Genomic DNA, 24,263 nt, shown 5'->3' with positions numbered 1-24,263 from the left:
GACCTATGACAGCTCTGAAGGAGTCTCAGTGCCTGAAATTGAAATGACTATTAATACAACTGTTTTGCTGGTTCTTTGCTAGTCGCACCTTTTGGGGCAGATGCAAAATGAAAGCCACTGTTAACTAAAACTCACATGACATTTTCCCTACAGTTGTCCAGAAGGCACATGGGAGACCCTGATGTCAGTTGAAAGAGTCTGATGAGACCAAAATGTAACCATCAAACTAAACATGTTTGGGGCAACTCTGCTGGAATGTCTCTTTCTCCATTAGCACCTGTTTATTGCTTTGTGAAATTACAAAGTGTTTTCATGTTAATAACATGTTTAATATTTTTTTTCCTCTGTACCAATAACACAGTACCTTGCATTTCATCCCAACTATTATATAATTAATCTTTATTAAAGGGAAAATAATTACATTGCATTTAATTAATGTTAAAGCATTATGTATTAGTAGATTTAAGGTTTGGCGACCAAGATTACGGAAAACACGTATCTGGAAAAGCTCGGGTCCTGAGCATTCTGGATAACATGTGCCATACAAACATACACATGTATAAACTTGATAATTATTATATTATCTGACTCGAACAAATGGGTGCTATATCAAAATGTGATGAATAGCGATGAAGACGATAAGCTCTCCAGTATTTCTTGTTAATAATTATTTCTACCAAAACCAAAACACCAAAATCCTTGATAAAGGTCCAAATGTGACCGAAATGTTGGTATGCATAGTGGAATAAATAATTATAAGCTAGAAATACTGGAGTGCTTATCTTCTCCATCGCTCTATATATATATATATATATATATATATATATATATATATATATATATATATATATATATATATATATATATATATATATATATATATAACAAATTGGCAGTCATGAAAGCACTCACAGCAGTTTTCTTCAATACTTAGTTAAAAGTTCTTTATTCCACGTTCTTATCTACGCGTTTCAACCCACACAGGGCCGTCATCAGGGTTGAAACGCGTAGATAAGAACGTGGAATAAAGAACTTTTAACTAAGTATTGAAGAAAACTGCTGTGAGTGCTTTCATGACTGCCAATTTGTTATTATACTCTGGTTAGCACCCAGCCTTAACTTTGGAGTGGTGAGTGCCGTTGAATCACTGCCTATATATATATATATATATATATATATATATATATATAGATATATAGATATATAGATATATAGATATATAGATATATATAGATATATATAGATATATATAGATATATATAGATATATATAGATATATATAGATATATATATATATATATATATATATAGATAGATAGATATATATAGATAGATATTGAAAGATGGAAATCGCTTCATACAAGTTCCTTGATTGAGCTAAACAATACTTCTATTATATAAAATCTCTAATTTTCTATGTCTTACTAGATGTGTAATTCACTGCTTTATTGTTCACAAACTGTATTGTAAATTTAAAGAAAAGATGAATGTAATTGCAGCTAAGCTAATGATAGACAGTTGGAATGTGCCATTACAGTATATTTGCACTATGCTGTAGAAATATATTAAAATCCTCGTTTGAGTGCCTCTTTAACTTGACCCCCTCCAGATTCTGATGGTCTGTTGTTGTTATTATGTTAATGTGTTAGAATGCAGAAGCAAATTAGCCCCTCTCCTTGCACTTCTTTACTCAAAAGTATTGCAATCAAAGTGTAAATGAGCGTGCTTAAGAGGAGCTGTTACTAATCTGTGGTCACCAGTGGGTCATTATATAGCCATCAAGCTACAATTATGAACAAATGTTCAAAGCTGGCATTTTTAGGACTGATTCTTTCAATTCTTTTAGATATGAGCTCAATGTACAATGACAAACGCGCGGGGGGGGGGGACAGGTTTGTTTTAGCAAAACTCTGCACATACTGGCAGGGAGTCAATAAGCGGGTGCCATGAGAACTGATTATTTTTAACTTTTCAGTTAAATGTAAGCCAGGAATATATTTCATAGGATCTTAGAAATGAAGGATATAAATAGATAAGTGACGTGCTAAGTAAGATTCGCAGAAATACATTATTTCTTCAGTATTTTGAAGACTAAAAATAAAGCCATGATCTTTTGTTTTTTAACTAATTGTTCTTAACTCCAGGGTGTTTTAGTATATTTCTTAAAGTCTAAAAAAAACCCATATAAAACAATGAAAAAAGAAGCTCTTGGGGTTTCCTGCCAATCTAGCCTGTGTTGGAGAATTAGCCCCCTAGTTGCCATGAGATATCAATCGATCACTATAAAAAAATAAGCTTCTTACAGTTTCAGCAAACGTCATGTGTGATGATAAATTTAAATAAGAGTAATCGCACAAGCAGTGTGATACCCTTGTGTAGGTCAGCATCCATCAGTGGACCCTACTGGAAATGGCAATTCCATATTTTCGAGCTTTCTTAATAATGGCTTTCCATAATAGATCTTATGCTGGTATTACACTTACAGATCAGAGCACTTTTAGGGGCCTATTTATTATGCAGTGTTAAACAAAATTAGCCAGAAAAGCTGTGTAAAAAGCCATATAAAAGAAATGGCTAACTTATCGAGGTGTGTGATATGTTTTTAAATTGTGAACAACAGATTTTCCGCCATTATATTACACTGCTTCAGACCTTTGTAAGTAAATAGGGGTGGAAGTTGCTCAAATAAAAAGTGCGTTAAAAAAATTGCGACATTTTTACGACGTTTTTTTACATGCTTATGCGTGGTGAATTATTTTGCCGTTTTTACACCACATAATAATTCTGCCCTTTAGTGAAACTTTGCAAACAACATGCAGTAAAAGTTCTCAGTGTGAGCTTAATTATTATATCCAGTGTCTGTTTCACCCACATGGGTCTAGTCTCTTTACATTTCCATCACATCTGAGGTGTTTCACTTGTTCAGTTCTAAATGGTTTCTCTCTGCTTGCCTTTCTTTATACACTACACTACACTTGTTTCAGCAGTCCATTGTGGCCAAAACCCCTTCCTCAGTTTAACATGTATTGCTTAATCCCAATATATGAACATTTTAATAAGGATAACATACAGTATCTCAAATTGTAAATTGGTTGCCATGGCATTGCACATAGCATACCACTGGCAGGTGCAAGGTAGACCCGTCCTTATCCTCTGGAAGGCACCCTGCACCTACTGGCACTCCCTAACTTCTGCTCCCTATGTTATTTTCCTCTGGAACCCCAGCATAATTGGGGTGCCTGCATGTAGAGGATAATTTTCATCTGAATTGTATATTTTTGCTGATGTTAGTTCATCATTTTCAGAATGTGCCTTACAAAAATGCAGTAAAAAGTCATGTTTTTTTTTAATTTTTATCCACAATGGATAATTCGAGTACATCGATAACAATACATGGGGTTGGGGAGCAGAAAAATATTTTATGATACAAGGCCAAATGTTACTCTCAGCAGACGACAAATAAAAATTGTGTACCAAGTTTTTACATGACCTTCCTGCAAAGCAAGTTTACATTTGATTTATTTTTATTGTTTGGGAAATAATCACAGAATACTGTTGACTATGGAATATGCCATATTTATCATTACTTAAATGATGAACAAATTGCTCTGTTTTTCTGAGTAATGCGCTTATCTTGACATTGATGTATGCATCTAAAAACCCACTCTTTTCTTTTCTGTTTCTGTAGATGAACTTCGGCAAGTTGTCGTACTTATGATGAATAGCAAGGATGAGCTGGAAGAGCAGAATACGTAGGTTCTGTAATTGTGTTGTAAATAACTAATGTCATTTTTTTTATATTTTGGATGAGCTGGTTTTCCGAGCACACAACCTGACACTCATGGTTGCTTTAGTTGTTGACAGATAGACATAACCCCATTAGCACACTGTAGCCTTTCTTGTTATCATATTAAATAGGTATTCCTTGTGTTGTCATGTTTAGCACTGGCCTAGCATTTCTAAATCTTGTTTCTAAAGACTAATTATAAGGCATTTGTACACGAAAACAGTGTCTGCTGCTCCCAGCATTATGCAGGTAACAACCAAGAGCATTATAATTACCAATCATTCCACTCAGTCAAAGGGCGTTTTTCTTTGCATTTGTTTTTCACATGGAACGTGAATTGAAGTTAATGAGCATTTTTTTCTGGTTCCACAAAGAAAATCTATGGATGGCAAAGTGCAGATTTTTCACAGTCCCAATACCACATTCTCATCTTCACCATACTCCTGACAATGGGAGGGTTTGTTTCCCCCTTCGCCTCGTCCCTTCTGATGAAGGGAGGGTTTGTCAAATGGGATAATCGCCCTGGCCTAATAACAAATGTTATCCTTCCATGCAGCATACCTTCCACACCACAATTTTTTGGACCACGCCCATTTTTGTGGTCACACCCCCTAATTAACATGGTCATTTTACAAAATTGGGTAGGTTATGAAAGTTTGAACACATTTCACATTTACTGTCATGGTAAAATAGTTTTTTCAAAACACACCAGTTAATAGTGCTGTAGTGAGTATAATTCTGCTCTGAAATCTGTTTTTCAAAAGAGCAAACATAATTTTTTATGTTTAATTTAGAAATCTGACATGGGGCTAGACATATTGTCAGTTTCCCAGCTGCCCCAGTCATGTGACTTGTGCTCTGATAAACTTCAGTCACTCTTTTCTGCTGTACTGCAAGTTGGAGTGATATCACTCCCCTCCCTTTGCCCCTCAGCAGCCTAACAACAGCACAATGGGAAGGTAACCATATAGCAGCTCCCTAACACAAGATAACAGCTGCCTGGTAGATCTAAGAACAGTAACTATTCTTAAAATCCAGGTCCCACTGTGACACATTCAGTTACATTGAGTAGGAGAAACAACAGCCTTGCAAGAAAGCAGTTCCATCTTAAAGTGCTGGCTTTTTCTGAAAGCACACAAAGAGACAAAATTACCTGAGATGGCTGACTACACACCAATATTACAACTAAGAAAAAAAATACACTTGCTGGTTCAGGAATGAAATTTTATATAGTAGAGGGAATTATTTGCACTGTAAACAGTGTAATTTAGAAATACAAACTACATCATAAAAATCATGACAAAATCCCTTTAAATTGTTACAATTATTTCTTTGCTTATCTTAAATTGTTACAAAAGTATCTAAGCGCACCTGCCACGTATTCTGGGCTCTCTGCAAAAAGCCAATTAAGTTAGAAACTTTGTATATTTTTCTGGCTCTTCAGTGCAGGAGATCAAAGAGAAAGTCGGAACATTTCAGTAACTATCCAGGGCTGAAACTTTCTGGATCTAACAACTTATAGGTCCCAAACCCACAGATTTGCCCCAAGTCTGAAGGTGTGGCTGTGTGTTTAACACATTCTGTCAAATTGCATCAAACCCTCACTGAGAAGGGATGGTTTGTTCCCCCCACCCTAAACTCTGATCCTTGTATTTTTTTACTGGCATAATAAATTGCATAAGCTCCCCAGCCTAAAGCAAGTGTCCGACCTAAAAATGGGTCCCTATGCTGTTTAGGGTGGGTCTACATGATCCCCTTAAATACAGTAAAGGTACAACGTAAAATAGACGGTAAAAAAGGATTTATACTTACGATAAATTCTTATCTAGTAGGCCCGAACTGTCAGTGCAGACGTATGGGTTATGTCCAAGTTCACCTCTGGAGGCAGGACAAAAGAATTGGTCTCTTGGCTCCTCCCTCAGGATATATAGGCTGGCTCCACCTCTGTTCCCCAGTTCTGTTATAAAGCTAGGTGAGGTGGTTGAGGAGACCGCAAGATATGAAAGAAGGTCAAGAGACAAAAGTAGGAAATATAGAGATAGCGAGACTGAGAAGAGAGTCATTGCACCCATACTAAAATCAGCCTGGGTAGGACTTACTGCACTGACAGTTCGGGCCTACTAGAAAAAAATGTATCTTAAGTATAAATCCCTTTTTCTCTAGTCAGCCCTCCTGTCAGTGCAGACATATGGGACGTTCCAAAGCTGTCCCTAAAAATTTGGGTGGGTATCACAGAGTCTGATTTTCTCTCTTTTTTTTTTTTACCCACATGCCAATTTAAGTGCGCCTCTCGGCAACTGCAGCTTGTAAAACTTTAAAGCCAAACACGGCCTGTGTAGAAGCAAAAACGTGCAAATGGTAAAACTTGACAAAAGTGTTGGGTGAGGCCCATGTGGCCGCCTTGAAATCTGCTCTGGAGTAGCCAAATTGTGGAGCGCCCAAGAGGTACTCTGTGCTCTGGTCGAGTGAGCTACCACTCGGAATGGTCTTTGTTCGTGAGTAGGTATGCTTGGTTAATTGTCTCTACTAGGCATCTGTGAATAGTTCGTTTGGACACGACTAAGGCTTTGTGCGTCGGGGCATATGAGACCAGAAGTGCATCCGAACGTCTTATCTTAGAAGTTCTTTTTTTGTAGATTCCAATTGCTCTGATAACATCCATCTTGTGTAGTTGTTTTTCTTTGTCATTAGTAGGATTAGGACAGAAGGATGGAAGGACAATGTCCTGATTGATATGGAAAGAGGACACTACTTTCGGAAGAAAACTAGGAACTGTCCTCAGGACAACCTTGTCTGCATGTATGACCAACCACGGTTCAGTATGGGACAATGCCTGAGGGTCATCCATTTCATGTCACAAGTATGGAGAGGTTTGAAGGGCTCCTTTTAAAGAGCTGAGAGTACTAATGTGAGATCCCATGAAGGCGTAGGGCTCTGAAAAGGTGGTCTAAGTCTCAAGGCTCCTTGTAAAAACTGGTAAATATCAGGTTGTTCTGCCCATTTATATTGGAAAAGTACTTACAAGGCTTAGATTTTCTTTTTCAGTGTACTTAGAGCCAGACCTTTCCCAAAGCCTGAGACAAGGAAATGATCTGTAATGTAATGATCTGTGGTGTACTATTTTCCCAGGTCTGTTGTCTATTTGAACACCAGTTTAGGAAAGTTCTCCAGACCTTATAGTACGCTTTGGTGGTGGACTCCTTATGAGCCCGTAGGAGAATATCTATAGTGTTTGGTTAGAATCCCCTCTGGGCCCACAACTGCCAGGCCGTTAAAAGTAACATGGTGAGGTTGTGATGTCGAGCTGGCCCTTGCATGAGGAGGTCTGGCCGTAGAGGAAGTCTCCAAGGTTTTGAGATTGACATGCTGACTAGATCGAAAGTCTGTTGGCCCAATCTGGTGCAATCAGAATCGTGGTCACCCTTTCCTGTTTGATCTTTGCAATGATCCTGGGTAGCAGTGGCAGTGGTAGGAATGCGTACACCATGCGGAATTTCCAAGGTATTACTAGAGCATCCGTGAAAGCTGCTCCTGGGTCTTTGGTTCTGGAGCAGTAACAAGGGAGTTTGTGATTGTGTCTGGATGCCAATATGTCTATGTCTGGAATCCCCCATTTGTGAGTTATCTGGGAGAATATGTTGTGATGAAAACTCCATTCTCCTTGGTCGATTGTTTGCCTGCTGAGGAAGTGACGATTTTGGGTCACAATTGAATTAAAATTTGGGTTCCCTCAGAAAAAAGGTTGAAATTGAAAAAAAATAAAATTGCTGTCTGAAACTTATATAGAGTGCAATGCAATTAATCATTTATAAACTCAACACACCTTTTTTAACTGCAAAAACATTTCAAAACATGATCAAAATTTTGATTGTTTTCGTATTTTTGATTAGTGATGAAATCAATACCTTGAATGTTTAACCTGAGCATTGGTACATTTTCAAATGGCACATTTTCTTAATCTTTCTGTAAAAAGCACTTAGGTCTCACTAACTGTTCCTTCCATTTTGAAGCTGTATATGTTTACAGTAAGCTAGCATTATTTTGAAGTGATTCTGAATGTTATCAGTTTTTAGCAGAACAATTTTTTCCCTTTATAACATGGCCTCAAGGCCACCAGACCATTTGTAGCTTGTATAGTGCACCCCTCAGCTCGCTTTTAGCATTGTAAAGAAGCAATTAAAAAGAATAGAAAAAGAACAGTACATTCTGTTCTGCTATTAAAGATTTGCTGGGTTTTTTTAGTGTCCAAAACTACATACAGTAACTTCAGTTTTATATTTTGGACGCAAAATGTTTGAGAGGCATGGCAGATGGTGCTCTCTCTTCTTCCAGATCACTGAGAAACCTGCTTGATGCAGAAATGGAACATTCTTCAGCACTCCGACTGGAAATTGACAACCTGAAGAGAAAAGCGTCAGAACAGGAGGACAGGCATGCAGCGAAGATCCAGGCATTGGCAAGGTAGAAAACTTGAGTTAGGGAATCATTCCAGCATGTTTCAAATGTGTTTTACATTGTGTTCAATGACTGAGCCTTAGCAAAAAAAGATTGATTGCTGGTATATTAAAATTAACATCTTAAATTGAAAATTTAAACCTTTTTTTTATTCCTTATGGTAAAACTACCTTGGGAAAGGAAATTTCCTTTGAATTGGCAGGGTATAGCTTCTTGTTCTACCAAATAGTTACCAATACCTTAACTTGTAACTCATACTCTATAATATCAATTCATCATCACTGAGGAAGGGCCATTTGGGTCCTGAAACGTTTGATCAGGTGTGCAGTGTCTGAAGCACCTTTCAGTAAAAGTTGGGAAGCACAATAAGGTACTGGTGTTCTAGTTTTGTTTGAAAGTATATTTCTGGCATGTGGCTAGGCCAGTATTGGTACATGCACCTCTGACATATATTCTTCATTCTAGCATTATATTAGATTATAAAAAATCATAAATTCAAATCCAAAAGTTTGAAATAATTAGGGCACTCCTGGAATTGTACTGTAACACACTAGCACAATTAAATGCTTGAAACAAGTATCTGTGTGTTTGTATAGGTACTGTTTGCCAAGTACTGCAGCTATGTGCCAATAATAGCTGCTCCCATTGTACCACCGCTTTTTGAAGCATTGGGTGCAAGCTGCTTACCCCACTGCCAAGGGAACTGGATACTGCCAAGGGATAAAAACAGGTTGGCATTTTGCATTTAAGGTGCTAAGTGTATTCATAACTTAAATGGGTAGCTCCACAGCTGGAATCAGTCCTGGTTTTTAGGGTTAATCTTTGGCAGGTGAAGATGGTTGTTCAACATCTGTGCAGAAATTTTCATAGCTTTATCTTTTTTTGGGGGGGTTATAGTCTTTCTATGGAGCAAACTAGGGCTGAAAGTAGATTGACACTGAAGCTTAGGTGTAGAGGGTTTATTGTGAATATTCTAGAGTCCTGCACCAGGTCAGAACCCAGACCCACTGGTACCTGACCTGGTGCAGGACTCTAGAATAGACAATATAGATGGCTTTTCTTGTCCATTCCTTTCATTAGAATCTTATACATGAAACTGGCTGAACAAAGTCAGGTTACATACACTGATGCTTAACGGAACAGAAACACCAGAAAATGAAAGTTTTTTAAAGTAATAGAAATATAATGTCCTTTTGCCCTGCACTGTACAACTGGTGTGTTTGCTTCAGAAACTCTACTACCGTTTATATAAACAAGCTACTGTGTAGCCATGGGGGCAGCTATTCAAAGATGAAAAAGGAGACAGGCACAGGGTACACAGCAGATAACAGATAAGCTCTGTAGTATACAATGGGATTCTTCAGAATTTATCTGTTATCAATGGTATATAATGTGCTTGAATGGCTGCCCCGATGGCTATACAGCAAATTGTTTTACCAACTTTACCAGTTCAAGATATCAGTACATTATATTGCTGTTCCTTTAAAGTTTGTGAACCCTTTAAAATTTTCTATAATGTTATATGGCTGTGACCTAAAACATCATTCTATCCTAAATCCTAAAAAAATCATTATCCTAAAAGAACACGAAGAAAACATAGTTAAACCAATTAAACAAAAAATATATTTAGTCATGTATTTTTTGAAAAAAAAAAATCTAATTACATATCTGTGTGTGGCTAAAGTAAGTGAATGCCAATACCTGTCTAATCAAAGCCTTAACTCATCTATTTGATCTCTCGCTCTGAACTGGAATCTTTCCTTCTCAACTACAACATGGCCTTGTCACCCCCATTCTGAAAAAAATCCACTCTTGATCCCTCCAATCTCGATAATCTCTGAGCTATCTCTCTGCTACCTTTCATCTCTAAACTATTTGAGTAGTATCATCTTCTCAGGCTCTGTCCTGGGCCCCTTGGCAAGCTAATCAACTCGTATGATTTCCAGTACTACCTCTATGCTGATGATACTCAGATTTATTTTTCCTTTTCTGATCTCAACCAAGAGCTCTTAACTCGTGACTCCTTCTGCTATCTGTACTTGTGCATGTCACAATGCTACCGTAAATTAAATGGAAATGGTTCTGTTTCCCCCAACTAACACCCCATAACATCCCAGAAGTATCTATCATAGCTAATAATTCCATTATCTCCCGGTCTCCCAAGGCCCGGTGCATTGGGGTTATCCTAGATTCTGCCCTGTCCTTCATATCCAGTCACTTATTAAATCATGTCACTTTCCCCTAAGGAAAATAATCAAGATATGATCACTTATCAATCAAGATGCCACCAAAATTCTTATTCACTCTCTAATCATATCACATCTAGACTACTATAATGAAAATTGCAGCCAGGCTTATACACCTCAGCAACCACTTCTTCTCTGCCATGCCACTCTGTCAATCCCTGCACTGACTTCCACTAACTTTCAGAATAAAATTCAAACTAGTCTTGTAACCTTTTCCAGTTTTATGGGCATCTGCAACTCTTTTTCTGAGGTCCTCAGACACTTTCTTTGTCCGAGCCATGATACACATCCACAATTGTGTTGTATGTGTAATCAGGCTTTGCTGGATCCCCATTCTTTAAATAAAACAGGGTCTCTTACTCACACCAGATTGTCATCCCATTGACTGAAAATACCAGACTCTAATTTTACCTTCAAATTATATGATAATCTTAAGGATTTACTTACTTTTGCCACACGCATATATGTTATTGAATCATATTTTCTAATAAATACATGACCAAATATAAAAAATTTTGTTTAATTTGTTTAACTAGGTTTTCCTCAACTAATTATACAATATATTTCTGCTAATTGTCACTTGTATATATGACTTTTATTTAAGTATGATCTCTTAATTTACCAGCCCCCTTGAAGGTGGCTGTACGTTTGGTTAATTGATTCAGATTCTTTGGTTGGCTAACAGCATATACAGTACTTAAGCAGCCACGTAAATATAACACTACACACAAAAAGGAGACGTGGAAAGAGGTCAAAGGACAACTGTCTCTATGTTATAGGAACAACTTCCCTGTTTATTGCTTCTAAGAGCAGTTAGCAGGAAAATAACTATTGCCTAACCCATGCCACCAAAATGAATTGCTTCCATGAAGTGTGATAGAGGTGTTCTACTGAGCCCTGTGTGTCAGATTTCTGGCTGTATGTATCTAACCGCTTCCATTACACTCCTTGGAAGCAGGCTTTTGTAACATAGCTACTGATATCTACTCTTAGAGAAATGGTTAACAGTTTGGTTAGATGCCTTTTGTGCATTTTTAAGTACATAATGTTGCATGACTTATTTTCAGGGTCACTCTAAACTGCACTACAGTAATAGATTAATCATTGCCTTGCCTCATTGATGTTTTCTAACCACGGCTTCAACTTTTTTTGATAAGTTTGTATAACATAGATAGAAATGATAAAAGTGACTTGACAATCTTATATTGCATTTTCTATTTCTATTTCAACAGCTCTCTGCTTCTTAAAGTATTTAGAGATCATTTATATAAGCAAATGCAGTTTGTAAAATGCAATTTTGGACAAAGGTGACATGTTTTTGACCCACAAGTGTTTTTTCCCACAATTCAAGTGTCAGTGTTTTCAAGCCCAGAGTTGTGTTTGCTGCAATGCTGCTTGCGTTTGGATGCTGTTTAAGATGCGAGCTACCGTCAAGTCTACCGTCTAGGGTGGCCCCAGGTTTCCCAGGTATCAATAGATTTACTTGCGATCCATTCATCAGAAAGCCAGGATGGATAATGGATACAATATACACTCATATGAGTGGGTTAGGGTGCCAGGACCTCAGTTAATTGCATCAACACATGCTCTATATTAAATCCATTTTGGGGTGAGGGGAGAGTGTTTTCTTGAATTGCTGCTTTTGACTCTCTGGATTCAGTGCTAATATCCTCATTGAGGATCCCGTTTATGCCTCTAGCAGTGTTGTAAAGTTTAGGTTCTAAGCAGTGAACTTTATACTTAACGTTTTCCTGACACAAAGCAGAATAAAGTTAAAAGTCATGAACTTTAATTTTAAATGTTAGCGATTCAAGAGAGCAAGTTGTGGGCAGGCCAAAAACTGCAACTAACCACAAAGGTATTCTTTCATGTTAGAATGTGAAGCACCTTCAAATGTGAGTTGAAAAATTATAAAGAAAGTTTTGGAAATGAAAGGTCAACATACAGATATATTTTACTTTTACCATCAATTCTCTCATGGCAACTTTCAAAGTTCTGGAGACTGAGACTTAGATAAATTAACTAATGTTCTTTGGCTGTTATTTTTTTGTTTGTTGTCACATGATTAGTTATGCTCTGCATTACAGACAATTTTCAACAAGACAAAGCATAGTCAATTATCCTTTATCTGAAAGGCTCAGTTATATTAAATACAGTGGTGTGTGACAATACCTGTGACTAAAACAACTCCAGAAACCTGGGTTTTTTTTGGCTAAGAAGTCTTTCCATACTTTAGAGCAATATGCATTAACGGATATCAAAAACCATAGGTAAAAGGTAGTTCCCTCACCCCTGGACTGCACCATATTGACCCAACAATTTTTTGGGTTAACATCTTTTTCCTGTTACGAAAAAGCAGAATAGCTCAGGGGGGTTGAGGAGCACCATCTCAGGCTGTCTCAGGCTGTCTCAGGCTGTCTCAGGCTACAGTTGAAGCCAATCAGGACCTAGCTTCAGTGTGCATACTGTGTTTTTGCAATCACTGGTGAGAGAAGTTTTAGTAGTGAAAGATGGTGCCCACTCTTGCTTTGCTAGTTTGCTTTTACTTAATATATGAAGGTAACAGGGCAGATTTGGGTGGGCCATACTGGTGCAGTTTTGGATGGCTCTCCAGAAACATTTTTTATCTATGGTTTTTGTTCTCCTTTAAATTCAGAAATCTGGAATACCAGGGAGCCCACAACCCACTTCCAAATCTGACGAAATTGACTCCAATCCATGATTTTGCTGGATTTGTAGGCTGTAGGTTTAGTTCCAGATAGTAAATTAATCCACATGGCTAATGCACTGTACTGAAATAGATTTTAGTAGAGCTCTGAGATTTCAGAGACACCACGGGGCACATTTACTTAGCTCGAGTGAAGGAATAGAATAAAAAATACTTTGAATTTCGAAGTATTTTTTTGGCTACTTCGGCCATCGAATTGGCTACTTCAACTACGACTTTGAATCGAACAATTCAAACTAAATATCGTTCGACTATTTGACCATTTGATAGTCGAAGTACTGTCTCATTAAAAAAAACTTCGACCCCCTACACCCTACACCTAAAACTTCGATAGTCGAAGGATTTAACTTAGACGGTCGAATATCGAGGGTTAATTTACCCTTGATATTCGACCCTAAGTAAATGTGCCCCCACATGTCTATCAAGCTTCTGGACTCAAGCATTCCATAGAAGGGATTCCATACCTGTACAGGTATGTGACCTATTATCCAGAATGCTCAGCATCTGAGGCTTTCCAGATAACGGATCTTTCCATAATTTCAATCTTCATATCTTAAACGGGTGGTTCACCTTCCAACAACTGGTTCACCAGAAATAATGATTTTTTCCAATGACTTTCTATTTTCGTCAACTGTTCTAAATTGATACATTTAGTTGATACATTTCTTATCTTTGTCCCTGCTGAGCAGAATCTCTGGGTTTCATTACAGGCAGCTGTTAGACTTGATACAATAGTTGCTGATACTCCAGAGATTATGCTGAGAAATGTATCCACTAAATGTTGCAAAATTGTAAATTTGTAGAGTCTGCACTTGAATTACTGAGCTGTCAGACTCAAACACCAGAGACACGAACATTCAACTTTAAACTTAGATTTTTGAAAAGCAGTAAAAAAATAAATAATGTAAAGTAATTGAAAAAAGTCATTTCTGGGGAACAATCTAAAAACAACTGAATTAAAAAAAAGTGTTTGGAAGGTGAACAACCCCTTTAAGAACACTAGAAATTAATGTAAAAATTAAATAATCTGAATAGGTTGCTTATGCTTTTAATAAGGATTAATTATATCTTAGTTTGGCTCATGTATAAGGTACTGGTTTAGTATTATGGAGAAAAAGGAAATAATTTTGTTTTCAATTTGAATCATTTGTATAAAATGGAGTCTGAGAGATAGCCTTTCTGTAATTCAGAGCTTTATGGATAATCAATCCCATACCTGTATATGAAATCTAAGGTTAAGTTGTTTGACTGAACAATTTAGCCTATTCATGCAAATAATTCCAATGAATTTTCCTAAGATATCCTGAGATAAGTACACAGAATATTCATTGCGCTCTCCCATCCCTCATGAATACAGTGCTCCCATCACTGTATTCATGTGGGCATCTGCAGGTCTATGTGCTCTGAAATGTAGTGTAGAGTTGTGACAGTTAATTTAGTCTAGAAGTGCAGTGTAAAATGTGTAAAAAAAAAATTGTATAAACGGGTATGAAAGTGTAGTAATAAGTTTACTAGTTGGTATTTGTAAGGGAAAATATAAAAATTGACAGCTTTATGTTAGTTTATCTTTAGTAGGTGTGCTCACTTATACTCTAAAGCCAAGTATTTAGTATTTTAAGTTATCAGATAAATACAGAAACCAGGTTCATATAGTTCATGAAAAGTTAAAAAACTTGAAATTGTCGATATTGGTGTACTTTTTTTTTTTCTATAACTTGTTTTTTTATTGAAGGATAAAGTTAAATCACATGATACACAGGTACATGGTTCCGTAAAGCAAAGTTAAAGTGATTATGATATCAAATATAAAACATTTAAAAAATTTTCAAACAATCAGCTCAGGTGGTGCGATTAACATGGGGGGTAGGTCTTATAGGGAGTAGTTTAGATGGGATGTCAGCAATCTGTTTATCTGATGACTCCTTGGAGGCGCAGTATCAGGTTGTAAGTGTAAGGACTCGCCTTCGCGTTCCTTCCGGCACAGGCGCAGGCGCGCTCATCGGGGAACCGATGCGCGTCGGCGCGCGGTGTTGGACGCCGGCGACGGTCGTCGGCGCGATGGCGCCGGCGCCGGTCGGCGGACGCATGGGCGCCGGCGACGGACGCCAATGACGGACGCACTGACGTCAGCTGTGCGACGCCAGCGTGATGACGCTAGTTTGGCGCCAAATAGCTCTATTTAATCTCAATCTGTACTCTGACTCCTTGCCTGGTTATTAGGTTATTTGACTGAACCCCTAGCATTGTTTACTATTTGATCTTCTGTGTTTGACCTCAGCCTGTTTCCGGATTGTCTTATTGCCGCCTGACCTGACCTTCTTGCCTGACTACGATTACGATACTTCGCTGCCTGCCCACGACTTCGGCCTGTTTGACTTCGCTTCTGCCTGAACCCTCTGTACTTCGCCTGGTCAGTCTCATTGGCTACTCGCCACTTCACTTCTCCCTGTTCCACTCCAGGTGGGTTAGTGTTGTGCGAGGCGCTTGTGGGTTCGCATTCTGCTAATCCTGCTCCTTCTTCGTTGGATCAGACGGTAAGCCTGACAGTATAACCAGGCCATGGATCCAACCGAAGGGGCTTCCCCATTTGCTGTCCTAACGCAACAGCTGTCGTCCTTGACTCAAGCCGTTCGAGAGCTTCAGAGCGGTTACGCCCAGATACAGGAGCACATCAGAGTACATCCCCCGGCTGTTAATCCTTCCTCCGCTACAGCATCTTCTTCCTCCGCTCCAGCCGAAGTACAAGTAATCACTTCTGAGATTTCGGAGCCGAAAGTTGCCTTCCCTGAGAAGTTTGCTGGTGACCGGAAATTATTTCGCAACTTTAGAAGCAGCTGCAAACTCCTATTCTCTCTTAAGCCTCACACCTATCCGAATGAACAGACACGAGTGGGGGTTGTTATCTCCTTCCTGACTGGTGAGCCCCAGACTTGGGCCTTCCGTCTGTTGGATCGGCAAAGTCCTGTTTTGGCCACAGTGGACTCGTTCTTTGATGCCATGGCCGTGGTCTATGATGATCCACACAGAACCTCCACTGCCGAAGCCGCCCTGCATGCCTTGAGACAAGGTACTCGTCCTGTCGAGGACTATACTCTGGAGTTTCGTCAGTGGGCAGAGGATACTGAATGGAATCCCGCAGCTCTGAAGAACCGCTACCGCCTGGGTCTTTCGGCTGAGCTGAAAAATGAGTTGGCCCGTACAGGCATCCCTGACACCTTGGAGGAACTTATCCATACCTCCATTCAGTTGGATCAAAGACTCAGAGAACGTAGGGAGGAGGAAAAGGCTGAAAAGGCTGGTCTTGTATCTCCTACTTGGCTCTTACCTTCTGCTCCACCTCCTATTCGTATGCCTCCTATGATGACATCTACAGTTCCTACTGCTACTATCAGTACTGCCCCAGAGCCGATGCAGATTGGAGCCATTAAGTCTGCATTAACTCCTGAAGAGCGCCTCAGACGTCGCAGGCTTAATCTTTGCTTGTACTGTGGTCAAGCGGGTCATCTTCTTCGGAATTGTCCAACCCGTCCCTTGGGTAAGGAGACTTTTGGAAGAGACTTTAATGGTTGCAACTTTTCTGTGCCCTTACTGACAATCTCTCTGTCCTTGCAGTGGGGAGACAAGGTGGTGGAACTACAAGCAATACTTGACTCCGGGGCAAGTGGGTGCTTCTTGGACCGCGAAGTTGCCCTTCAGTTCCAAATCCCTCTTCAATCGAAGAAGAACCCTATAGCACTTCGTGTGGCGGATGGTTCCCTAATCACTTCGGGTCCTGTGGTTCAAGAGACTGCTGCACTGTTTGTGGTGATTAATAAAATTCATGCGGAAGTAATGAATTTCGATGTGGTTTCGTCTCCTTTATTCCCTATCATTTTGGGGTTACCCTGGTTACAGAGACATAATCCTTCTATCAATTGGGCCACTGGTGGTGTAACATTTTCTTCGAAATTTTGCCTTTCTAAATGTTTACTTGAGAATTCGTCTTCTTCAATTAAAGTATGTTCCCTTTCTCCTTCTTCTGAAATTCTTGATCTACTCCCTCTGGCGTATTGGGAATTTGCTGATGTTTTCAACAAGAAAGGAGCCGATAGGCTACCTCCCCATCGAATCTATGATTGTCCCATTAATCTTCTCCCGGGAGCTCAAATTCCTTTCGGACGCATTTATCCTTTAACAGAGCCCGAACTCCTGGAGTTACGCACTTATTTGGATGAAAACCTTGCCAAGGGATTTATCCGACAATCTTCTTCTCCTGCCGGAGCCGGGATTTTCTTCGTTGAAAAAAAAGACCATTCCTTGAGACCTTGTATTGATTATAGAGACTTAAATAAGATCACGGTCAAAAATCGTTACCCTCTTCCTCTCATTCCGGAGCTGTTCCAACGATTTAAGGAGGCCAAGATTTTCTCTAAACTTGATCTACGAGGGGCTTATAACTTGGTTAGAATTCGGGAAGGGGATGAATGGAAGACGGCATTCCGTACCCGTTATGGTCATTTTGAATATCTCGTTATGCCGTTCGGACTTTGTAATGCTCCCGCTACGTTTCAGCATTTTGTCAACGATGTTTTTCGAGACTTTCTTGATATTTTCGTCATCATTTATTTGGACGATATTTTAATTTTCTCTAGTTCTTTGGAAGAGCATAGAATGCATGTTAAGAAAGTTCTTGCCCGTCTCCGTACTCATCAGCTCTATGCCAAGGTTGAGAAGTGCGTATTCGAACAGACATCTGTAGACTTTTTGGGGTTTTTTATTTCTCCTGTAGGAATTCAAATGGATTCCAAGAAGATCTCCGCAATTATTGATTGGCCTGTTCCCTCTTCTAAGAAAGCGGTTCAACGTTTCATTGGATTCGCAAATTTCTATAGAAAATTTATAAAGAATTTCTCTCAAATTATTTTACCGATAACTGAACTCACACGCTGTAATCAAAAATTTTCTTGGTCACCACAGGCTCAGATAGCTTTTGAGAAGTTGAAGAAACTCTTTACGTCGGCTCCAATTCTTCGCCATCCAGACTTGGCCCTTCCATTTACGTTAGAGGTCGACGCTTCAGAAAATGCTGTGGGCGCTGTTTTATCACAAAGGTCTGGAATTCAAGAAGAACTCCATCCAGTCGCCTTCTTTTCACGTAAATTGGCCAAGAGCGAATGTAACTACGACGTGGCGGATCGTGAACTACTCGCTATTAAATTAGCATTAGAAGAGTGGAGGTATCTCCTCGAAGGTTCCGAACACCCAATTCTCATTTTCACTGATCATAGGAATTTAGAATACCTACGTTCCGCCAAGAGATTAAGACCTAGACAAGCAAGGTGGGCCCTTTTCTTCATGCGATTTAATTTTCACCTGACTTACCGGCCCGGATCCAAGAATGTCAAGGCGGATGCCCTATCCCGCATGTTTTCTTCTGAGGATGAGACTCTCTCTTCTCCCGAAACAATTCTAAATTCAAATAACTTTCTTTTGTTGCAGTCTGTTCTGGTGAATCAAATTAAGGATGCATCTAAAACCGTTTGTGAACCTTCTTTAGTGCCCAAAGAAGGGTTTCTTCTTCATGAGGGGAAAATCTTTGTTCCTGAACAAATGCGTTTGGAAGTTCTCAAAAACATTCATGACGCTAAACTGGCGGGTCATCCAGGTATTAAGAAAACTATTGTTTCTGCTAAAAGGCTATTTTGGTGGCCTGGGATGACTAAGGACTGTTTGAAATTTGTCTCTTCATGTGAAGTTTGTACCAGATTCAAGGATTCTCATGTTCGTCCTATTGGCCTTCTCCAACCCCTTCCAGTTCCTTCTCGCCCTTGGGGTTCGGTGTCTATGGACTTCATTTCTGACTTACCACTCTCCTGTGATTGCTCCACTATTGTTGTCTTCATTGACCGCTTGACCAAGATGGCTCATTTTAAATCTTTGCCTGGACTTCCTTCTGCCTCTGAGACGGCGGATTGTTTCATCAAGGAAGTAGTAAGACTTCACGGTCTTCCCGATGAGGTAGTATCAGATCGTGGTCCACAGTTTACGTCTCAGTTCTGGAAAGCCTTATGTGGTGCTCTTAAGATTTCTGTGTCACTTTCATCAGCTTTTCATCCCCAAACCAATGGCCAGACGGAGCGAACTAATCAAACCCTTGAGCAGTACTTGAGATGTTACTCCTCTTATCTCCAGGATGACTGGGTTAATCTCCTTCCCCTGGCGGAGTTCGCTTATAATAACGCCCAACATTCTTCTATTAACCAGTCCCCCTTCTTTGCAAATTATGGCCTACATCCTGTAACCTTCCCTTCCTCCATTGTTTCAGATATTCTTGTTCCTGCAGTCAAGGACCGGTTAACCTTTTTGGCTGATAATTTTCTGAAACTCCAGAAGAACATGAGAAAAGCACAACAGAACTTTAAGATATATGCAGACAAGAAACGAAGAAGTGATCCAGAGTTTAAGGTGGGGGACCGCGTTTGGTTATCCACTGCTAACCTCAAATTGTCCTGCCCCAGTAAGAAGTTGGGTCAACGGTTCCTGGGTCCTTTTCTTATTACTCGGCAGATTAATCCTGTGGCTTTCCAACTTAAGCTTCCGGCTACCTGGCGTATTCATCCTGTGTTTCATGCTGCTCTACTGAAACCAGCCTCCGCATTTCATTTTCCTGGCCGTACAGCTTCTCCTCCACCTCCTGTTGTAGTAGACGGGCAAGAAGAGTTCGAGGTTGAGAAGATCCTGGATTCCCGTGTTAGAGGCAAGCATCTCCAATATCTGGTCAGCTGGAAAGGCTTTGGTCCAGAAGAGAATTCTTGGGAGCCTGTTTCTAATATCCATGCCGCGAAGCTGTTGAAGGATTTTCACAAGAGCTACCCTGATAAACCTTCTGCCAGTTGCGTCCTGAGGCCGCTCCTTGATGGGGGGCAATGTAAGGACTCGCCTTCGCGTTCCTTCCGGCACAGGCGCAGGCGCGCTCATCGGGGAACCGATGCGCGTCGGCGTGCGGTGTTGGACGCCGGCGACGGTCGCCGGCGCCGGTCGCGGACGCATGGGCGCCGGCGCCGGACGCCAATGACGGACGCACTGACGTCAGCTGTGCGACGCCAGCGTGATGACGCTAGTTTGGCGCCAAATAGCTCTATTTAATCTCAATCTGTACTCTGACTCCTTGCCTGGTTATTAGGTTATTTGACTGAACCCCTAGCATTGTTTACTATTTGATCTTCTGTGTTTGACCTCAGCCTGTTTCCGGATTGTCTTATTGCCGCCTGACCTGACTTTCTTGCCTGACTACGATTACGATACTTCGCTGCCTGCCCACGACTTCGGCCTGTTTGACTTCGCTTCTGCCTGAACCCTCTGTACTTCGCCTGGTCAGTCTCATTGGCTACTCGCCACTTCACTTCTCCCTGTTCCACTCCAGGTGGGTTAGTGTTGTGCGAGGCGCTTGTGGGTTCGCATTCTGCTAATCCTGCTCCTTCTTCGTTGGATCAGACGGTAAGCCTGACAGTAAGTGTTCTTGTTGTATTGCTGTTAGAAATTGGGATGATTCCACGATCAAAGGGTGATCTTTCAAGGTTTCCATATCATACCATGATGTGTGTCTGAAAGTATAGTTGTGAGATATTTAATGTGTCGGGGGAGGCGTGTTATGTAAGTTGTCCAGGTATCAAAAAATTTTGAGGTGTTGTGTTCTTTTTTGGTTAAGGTTTCTAGCCAGTCCATGTGAAAAATATGGTGTAGTTTCTGTTGTACCAGTTTCAGTGGTGGAGGGTCAGTGTGTAGCCATTGTTGCAGTATAGTTTTCCTGGCTGCTGCTGCCAGCCTTCACATAAGGTGTTTATCGGTTTTTGTAATTTGTGTAAACGATGTAGTGTTGCTGAACAGAGCCCATTCCATGTGTGGGTGGAGAGGTTTCCCAATCATCTGTGCACCATATGAAACGACTTCCTTCCAAAAAGATTGCATTAAAGGACATGACCATATGGTATGTAGTAGGTATGCTCCAGGGATGCGGCATTTTAAGCATGCATCTGAGGAGAGGTTACCCATCTTAAATCTCCTAACTGGTGTGAGAAATGAGTTGTGGAGAATCTGCAGTGACATTTCCTGATATCTACTTGCCGGAAGTAGCGACATGATTTTAGTATGTTGTTTTAGAATGTCGGAATCCGTGGTGTTGGGTATCTCTGTAGTCCAATGGAAATTGGGGCTATCTACATTATCTATATCTATTAGCAGTTTGATGGCTTGGTAAATGTGTGAAGTCGTAAGTTTCTTGTTTTTGCGTTTCCAGAGTTGGTTTAGTGAATTGTTTCTGTCATTATCAGTTAAGAGTTTGATTGTGGCATTTGCAAAGTGAATGATTTGTAGACTTAAGTATATGATATTGGTGTACTTTTAATCATTTGATAATGGTGTGATTTAGTTGGGTGGATTTAATATATTGTTTAGGGCCAAGTAAACCTTTTTGTTGCCTGTCTATGTTTCAGAAGAGCTGTGGCTTGTGGCTCACATAGACTAAATTGCATGTTGGCTTCCAACAAGTAGCAACTCTGATTAGTAAATAGAAATCTTGACACCTTTACAGTGGCCTTTCAAATTGTAGGGCTGTACTTTTTCTAACAAATGTGCGTTTAAACACCAATATATTCACCAAACTCTTATTGAGGATTTTATTACAAATTTGTGATAAAAAAAGGAAGTAATTGCATTTTCTTTATTAGTGTTTTCCCAGAAAACGCTCTTTGACCATTAAGGGCTGTAGAAAGTCAATAATTCTAATCCTAATAAGTTTTTTTTTGTTAGCAGAGCACAATCTCTTTTGTCTTTATTTTAATTGGTTTCAGCCATCAATACATACTGCTCATTGAAAAACATTGCTCACCTACTAGACATTAACCCTTTAAGTGCCAGCAGAATTGACCAATTTGGTTACGCGAAATGCCAGACGTTTTTGAAACATTCTGTGCTCTCTCACTTTAGGGGCATTTTCTGAGGGGAAACCTATAGTTCACCTAGGAAAACTATACATTGTTTTTTTCGGGAGAAACTGAGCTTTCTAAATCTGCCTGAGTTTTCATGTATTTCCACCTCTGCAAAAAGATTTATAGTGCTAAATACAAAAAAAAAATGAAAATTCCTATTTTTCACAATATATGAACTTATACCTGAAAAATATTTCATTTTACGCATGAAAATCCAACTGATTTGGAAAGCCTCATGTCTCTTGAACGTGCCAATACCAAATATGTATAGTTTTAGGCAGATTTAGGACATCTGTACAGCAAAAACTCCCGGCAGTATATTACCGAATTTTGAAAGCAGAAGGCAGAAAACGGCATACTTTTGATTCCAAGGCCACAAAATCCTGAAACAGTATGTTTACCCCAGAAGACCATATATTTTTGGAAAGTACACATTCTGCCGATTCCAAAATGGGTAACTGTGTCTCTCTACTCCTAACTACCAAACATCAAAGCTTGTCTGAACGTAGCGTTTTTTATCAAAATGTATCAAAATTTTGAAAAATCACTTCAAAGGTTTTATTTTGCTGCTCCGCATATCACACACTATATTAGATACCAAGAAAAAGCACCCTGAATATGATTGCCAGGGGTCCACTGAACAGTTTGATCCCCATTGTGCATAGGATTACCAAAAGTACCTGGCATTTAGAGACCCCAATATGAAGTTAGCACATCCAAATTGTCCAGGACTTTACTTCAGCTACTGAAAAATCAACACACTGACTGCATTTTTTGTGGGGTAAAAACACCGAAATATACGTTTACCCCCCAAAACCATATATTTTTAGAAAGTAAACATTCTACCGAATCTAAAATGGGTACCCATGCCTTTCTGCTCCAAACTACTGAGTCGCAAGGCTTTCCCAAAATTGTCAGTTTTGGTGAAATATCTGAAAATTGCCTCAAAGCTTCAACTTCCTAGCACCATATCACCCATGTATCATTACGTATCAAGAAAAAGCACCCTAAATATGATTGTCAGGGTTCCTCCAAACAGTTTGGTGGCCATTATTCATAGGTTATTCATAGGTTTACCAAAGTATCTGGCATTTAGAGGCCCCCAAATGAAGTTAGTGCATACAAATAGTCCTGTGGGTAACTTCAGCTAATGAAAATTCAACACATTGACTGCATTTTTTGTGGGGTAAAAACACCGAAATATATGTTTACCCCCCAAAACCATATATTTTTGGAAAGGACACATTCTACCGAATCTAAAATGGGTACCCATGCCTTTCTGCTCCAAACTATTGAGTCGCAAGGCTTTCCCAAAATTGTCGGTTTTGGTGAAATATTTGAAAATTGTCTCAAAGCTTCAATTTCCCAGCACCATATCACCCATGTATCATTACGTACCAAGAAAAAGCACCCTAAATATGATTGCCAGGGTTCCTCCATACAGTTTGGTGGCCGTTGTTCATAGGTTTACCAAAGTATCTGGCATTTAGAGGCCCCAAAATCAAGTTAGTACATACAAATAGTCCTGTAGGTAACTTCAGCTAATGAAAAATCAACACATTGACCGCATTTTTGTGGGGTAAAAACACAGAAATATATGTTTACCCCCCAAAACCATATATTTTTGGAAAGTACACATTCTACCGAATCTAAAATGAGTACCCATGCCTTTCTGCTCCAAACTACTGAGTCGCAAGGCCTTCCCAAAATCGATGGTTTTGGTGAAATATCTGAAAATTGCCTCAAAGCTTCAACTTCCCAGCACCATATCACCCATGTATCATTACGTACCAAGAAAAAGCACCCTAAATATGATTGCCAGGGTTCCTCCAAACAGTTTGGTGGCCATTTTTCATAGGTTTACCAAAGTATCTGGCATTTAGAGGCCCCAAAATGAAGTTAGCACATATAAATAGTCCTGTATGTAACTTCAGCTAATGAAAAATCAAACACATTGACTGCATTTTTTGTGGGGTAAAAACACAGAAATATATGTTTACCCCCCAAAACCATATATTTTTGGAAAGTACACATTCTACCGAATCTAAAATGAGTACCCATGCCTTTCTGCTCCAAACTAC

General features: G+C 39.6%; 1 protein-coding gene across 3 annotated transcripts in view; it reads left to right on the top strand.

Annotated features, from left to right (window-relative positions):
- snx29.S (sorting nexin 29 S homeolog) overlaps nucleotides 1-24,263 on the top strand; it is a 327,158-nt gene that overhangs the window by 43,280 nt on the left and 259,615 nt on the right. For all 3 annotated transcript variants that reach the window (XM_018239096.2, XM_041579205.1, XM_018239098.2), the window contains exons 12-13: nucleotides 3,689-3,752; nucleotides 8,120-8,248. In XM_018239096.2, the coding sequence (XP_018094585.1) occupies nucleotides 3,689-3,752; nucleotides 8,120-8,248 (193 nt within the window). The remainder of the gene's footprint in view (nucleotides 1-3,688; nucleotides 3,753-8,119; nucleotides 8,249-24,263) is intronic.

The sequence above is a fragment of the Xenopus laevis genome, chromosome 9_10S (genome assembly GCF_017654675.1).
Source record: "Xenopus laevis strain J_2021 chromosome 9_10S, Xenopus_laevis_v10.1, whole genome shotgun sequence".
Classification (NCBI taxonomy): Eukaryota; Metazoa; Chordata; class Amphibia; order Anura; family Pipidae; genus Xenopus; species Xenopus laevis.
The sequence above is the reverse complement of the archived record's forward strand: the minus strand, read 5'-3'. Positions and strand labels throughout refer to the sequence as shown.